The 5,544-nt window shown below is 49.9% G+C and overlaps 1 protein-coding gene across 1 annotated transcript in view; it reads right to left on the minus strand.

Annotated features, from left to right (window-relative positions):
- LOC107117037 (aarF domain-containing protein kinase 4-like) overlaps positions 1–1,697 on the minus strand; it is a gene marked incomplete at its 5' end in the record, with an annotated part of 17,205 nt that extends 15,508 nt beyond the window's left edge. Inside the window, one exon of the mRNA XM_015419069.1 lies at positions 1,389–1,697. Coding sequence (XP_015274555.1) covers positions 1,389–1,697 — 309 coding nt within the window. The remainder of the gene's footprint in view (positions 1–1,388) is intronic.
- Positions 1,698–5,544: the final 3,847 nt, after the last annotated feature.

Below are 5,544 nucleotides of genomic sequence, written 5' to 3' on the forward strand. Positions count from 1 at the left end.
GGGGCAACAGTGGGAGGGCTCCTAGTTTCCTGGCCCCACTGCTGGACCTCCTGAGGGCACCTGGTATTTTTGGCCACTGTGTGACACAGAGTGTTGGACTGGACGGGCCACTAGCCTGATAGCCAACATTGGCTTCTCTCTTATGTTCTTATGTATGTTCACCGTGCCTTCCCAGTGGAGACCCAGGACAGCTTAGATAATTCTCCTCTCCTCCGTTTTATTCTCACAGCAACGACCCTGTGAGGTAGATTAAGCGGAGAGAGCCACCCAGCGGGCTTCCACGGCCTGAGTGGGGAATTCAAATCCAGGTCTCCCAAATACCAGTCTGACTCTCTTGCCCACTGCACCACACTGGCTCTCTAACGGTGGAGACAAACTGGAGTCTTGAGGCAGGGCCCTTCCCAACAGAAAGAGCATTTCCACAATGGAACCAATTGTGGGTGGGTGATGGCTTTTCCCTCCCTGGAAGATTTTGTCTGCTGGGAATGCTCAGGCTTTGGATTTTTGGTGTTCAACAGGGACCTGGACCAGTGTTTAAGCTGAGTTAGTGTGAGCTAGCTCACAGTTTTTTAGCCTCTGTCTGCGGTGGCTCAAGTGGTTAAGACGCTGAACTGCAGACCGGAAGGTCTGTAGTTCAGCAGTTAGAGACCGGAGTGCCACATGACAGAGTGAGCTCCTGTCTCTGGCCCCAGCTCCAGCCAACTTAGCAGTTCAAAAGCAAGAAATTGCAAGTAGATAAAGACGTACCGCTTCAGTGGGAAGGTAACAGTGTTCTGTGAGCCTCGGCGTCTAGTCATGCCAGCCACATGACCCCGGAAATGTCTTCAGACAGCACTGGCTCTTCGGCTTGGAAACGGAGATGAGCACCACCCCCTAGAGTCGGATTCAACTGGCTTTCGAGCAAGGGAAACCTTTACCTTTACCTAGCTCACAGCTTTTTAGCCTCCGGTTCACAGACTTTTGTCTTAGCTCAGGTAGGGTGGCTCCAGAGCAAACTAATTTATGAAGGAGCCAAATCGCTCGCTCACCACTTTAATGCCAGTCGCTCACACAGTAGAATTTCTGCTCATAAGACTCCACAGCTTAGAGGGAGTATGGACTGCCTATGCAGCCCTCTAGCTTTAGGACTCAATGATTCCTTGGCTACGGTCTAATCCATCCAGGCAATATTGAGGCACTCAGGCCAGGAAGGAGAGATTCTAGGCCACCCTTTTTCTCACCCTGGCTCGCAATGACACCAAGCAGCAGCGTTCTTAGTTCCATACAGCACTGCTGGCCCCAAGCGGCCCACTCAAGAGGCCCCATGTCCTTCCCAAAGAGCCCAGCACGTAAGGTAGGAATACAGTTGCTCCAGCACCAGCTTCTCTCTTGCACCGGGCAGCGCTTACCTTCTGCCGCACTTTACCCTGGCTCTCCTGGTCGGCTTTTGGCCGAGACGCCCTTGCTTTCTGAATGTCTTCTACCGTGAGGCCCCTGAGCGATGCAGACTGATGAATCAACTGGAGACAGCCAAGCCTAGGGTCCCTCAACGTCCGGCAGTCCCCCTTGAAAACGGAAAATGGCAAGGCTCCGGAAGGACAGACTGTCCACCCAGAAGGATTTACGGCGTGGCAAGAATTTGTCCCCCATTGTAAAGATATTCCTCGGTGAGGCACACTCCCCTGTTCTTTTTGGAGACATCCTGGCACGGTGGTGCCCTACGGGAAAAGGGAAAGCAACAGACCTTCCTTAGTATCGTGTGTAGCCTAGAGATGTAAAATTTCCGGGAATTTTGAAGCTTGTAAAAAACCCTGGGTTTTTTCCAGTTCTTTTTTGGGGGAAACGGAAATTTTTGGAAAAATTGGAAAAAAAATTGCTACATTAGCACCTCTTTTTTCTTTTCCAGATTGGAAGTTGTTCTGTTACTTTAGGAACATAAAACATGACTATGGACATTTTTACTTGGCATGAAATGATCACAACTAGCATATTAAAAATATAGTGTGTCCAAACAATTATTACAAACAGAATACCCACCCACACGCAAAAACAAAATTGAAACCTTTTTCTTTTCTTGTGACAATAGCACCTTCTAAAGCATCTTGTTCTTGCATTGGAGAGTTCAGTTCGTAACCTAGGACTTGCTTGTCCTCAGTGCACAGAAATCAGAACAATCTGATACCATATATATTTTTTAGAAATGATTTGGAAAATATTTGAACACCTTGTCTTAAAATACTTTATTCATCATGTTAAAATTTTTTTCCATAATCAATTTTTTCCCTTTCCTTTTCTTTTTTCAATTTTTCGGGAAAAAACAAAAAAGGCTTCAGGAAAAAAATGCCCCCCCCCCCCCCCAATTTTCCCGGGTCCCAGTTTTTTTCCGGGCCTTCACATCTCTAGTGTAGCCTGAATACCGACCCCACCTCTAGCAGATTCTTTGGGAGCCAAGATGCTCTAGTTCAGGGCACACAGCGGCCATCTACAGACCATCAACACATCTGCAAATACTAGGACTAAGACTTTGGGAGAGTTAGCTGTTTACAGAGAACGGCGGGATATAAATTTAGTAAATAACATAAAAGAACAGGGGTTTGGGAGGAGAAGGCTCAGTGCCACGGGAAGGGAAGAGCTCTTTGGAATACCGTGAGGGTGCTGGAAAACACAGGTGGGAGGGGAGGCAAGCAAAGGAAGAGGATTTTCTGTTTTGCTCCTTCTTTTAAAGGTGTAATAAAATGGGGGAAACCAAGTTCAAGGTGTTGGTAATCACCTTTAAACCCTTACACGGCCTGGGACCCACATATCTGAGGGATCACCTCTTCCCATATACATCCCGAAGAGCACTATGCTCTACGGATCAACATCTCCTGGTTGTCCCTGGCCCAAAGGCCGGCCGTCTTCCCTCGACCAGGGCTTTTTCCGCCCTGGCCCCTGCCTGGTGGGACATGCTCCCAGTCGAGATTAGGGCCCTGTGGGATCTTCTTCAATTCTGCAGGGGCTGTAAGACCGAGCTGTTCCACCGGGCCTTTGGCAGAGGCAGCGGACGTCTCTATATGGCCCCCCTGAGGTGGTTGTCACACAGCAACCCGAACAATATGCCAGGGAACCACCACCGCCAGCTGATTTGTTAGAAGTGTGACTGTGTTTTAATGTTTATTAATTTTAAATTGTTTAATTTTAATTGTAATTATTATATGTTTTATGACTTTACCCCGCCCTGAGCCCGCTTGCGGGATGGGCAGGCTATAAATGCAAATAATAAAAAACTAAATAAATAATTATCGGTGCAATGGTATTTCCCTTCCCCTTCAACGGAAAGTGAAGTGCACCAACAGACTTGCTTCCCCCCCATTTTATAACATCTTTTAAAGAAGCAGCAAACCAGAAAATCCTTTTTTCCAATGTTTACCATAGAACATCATCTTTCCTTTAAGGAACACAACATGAAGCATTAGACGAGCTACTGCTGACACAAGGTGCTTGCATATTTTAAGTACACGGCCTCTTAACTGTGTATCATTTTATGGGCCAGGGAAGGAAAGGCTGGACTTGGAACTCAAGGAGACCCTGACTCATCTCACCCAAGCCCTTGCTAGGTCACCCCCCCTCTTTCCCCTCTGGATGCTGGAGACAATGGGGAGCCTGCCCATGCTGCTGTTAGGGAACACACCACATACCAGCGGCACGATGCAAACTCAATTAAGCAAGAGCGGCATTCCCAGTAAGGCTTTATTCAGCCTGATAGAGGATTTAATTTTAGCCAGCAAGGCTGAGTGTCAGGGTTCTGTTTTCGCGGCTGCTTTCATTCTTGTGTGTTCCTGCAGCAGGCAGTGAGGAGAGATTGGATTCATACTCTCGCCCTTCACTACCCGAATGAGTCTCATATCAGCTTACAATCTCCTTCCCCTTCCCCTCCCCACAACAGACACCCTGTGAGGTAGGTGGGGCTGAGAGAGAGCTCTTTTGAGAAACTGCTCTTGAGAGAACAGCTCAGAGAGAACTTGTGACTGACCCAAGGTCACACCGGCAGCTGCATGTGGAGGAGTGGGGAATCAAACCCGGCTCTCCCAGATTAGTCTGCTGCTCCTAACCACTGCACCAAGCTGGCTCTCACTCCTGCACCAAAGAGCCTCTCCTTTTCAATGCTGCTCAGGAGCTCCACTCTCACACTCCCCTCCGGCTGTGGCAACACACCTCATGGCTTCAGTGGGTCCCTCAACTGACGCGGCCTTGAAGGGCAAACGCTCATCCCCCTGTAACTTTCCAAGTCACACTTGGGGTGTTCGCATATGCCCACACTGGAGCATGCAGGAGGTGATTCCCCCTCCTTTGTTAGAGTTGCCAACTTTGGGTTGGGAAACCCCTGGACATTTGGGAGTTGCGTCTGGGAAGGGCTGGACCTCGGCAAGGAATAAAGGCAAAGCAGCCATGCCCTCCAGGGGGGCCGTAGTCTGGTGGTCAGCTGTAATTGCAGGAGGTCTCCCAGGCAGTGTTCCCTCCAAGCTGAGTTAGTGTGTGAGCCGGCTCACAGTTTTTTAGCCTCCGGCTCACACATTTTTGTCCTTGCTCAGGAAGGAGGGCTCCAGAGCAAACTAAATCACTCTGCTGGTGGACGGTAATACGTCATTCCAACCTATTGCTGGTAGCAGACCAGGTGGAAAGAGCTCAGTAATCGTACCATAATCCTTGCAAGGGCCCTAGAAGGTAGAGCAGATTCTTAGCCCCAAGTTGGATGGGGGGGGGCAGAGCAGTGTTCCCTCTTAGCTGAGTGAGTGTGAGCCAGCTCACAGTTTTTTAGCCTCCGGCTCGCACATTTTTGCCTTAGCTCAGGAAGGAGGGCTCCAGAGCAAACTTAATTTATGCAGCAGCCAAATCGCACGCTCACAAGTTTAATGCCAGGAGCTCGCAAAGTGGAATTTCTGCTCACAAGACTCTCCACAGCTTAGAGGGAGCATTGGTGGGCTCTAAGGCATTCTGCGCTTGCTGGGGTCCTTTCCCACCAGACTCCCAAATATCCAGCAGTATTCAAAACGTAATTCTTCTGTTTTGTTCACAGAGCTGACATTCTTGACCACCACACAGGGCTGCCCACCTCCAGGTGGGGCCTGGAGACCTCCCGGAATCACAAGGGGAGTCGCTGTACTGCAGAGGTCAGTTCTCCCGGAGGAAATGGCTTGCTTTGGAGGGGGGGCTCAAAGGCAGTTCTGCCCCGCTGAGGTCCTTTCCCGGACTTCCGAAAATCCAGCAATATTCTCAGCGAAATTCTTCTCTGTTTTGTTCACAACAACCCAGCGAGGCAGCGTTCCCTCTAAGCTGAGTGAGTGTGGGCCAGCTCGCAGTTTTCTAGCCTCCGGCTCACACATTTTTGCCTTTGCTCAGGAAGGACGGGGCTCCAGAGCAAACTTAATTGATGCAGCAGCCTAATCGCTCGCCCACAAGTTCAGAAAGTAGAATTCCTGCTCACAGGCCTCTCTCTCCACAGCTTAGAAAGGGCGCGTTGCACTCCAGACACCCCCCTGGAGGTTGGCAACCGTGCCCCCTCGCGCGGGCGGGGCGGGGCTCAGG

The sequence above is a fragment of the Gekko japonicus genome, unplaced genomic scaffold, assembly GCF_001447785.1.
Source record: "Gekko japonicus isolate JY-2015 unplaced genomic scaffold, Gekko_japonicus_V1.1 scaffold6104, whole genome shotgun sequence".
NCBI classification, from domain to species: Eukaryota; Metazoa; Chordata; class Lepidosauria; order Squamata; family Gekkonidae; genus Gekko; species Gekko japonicus.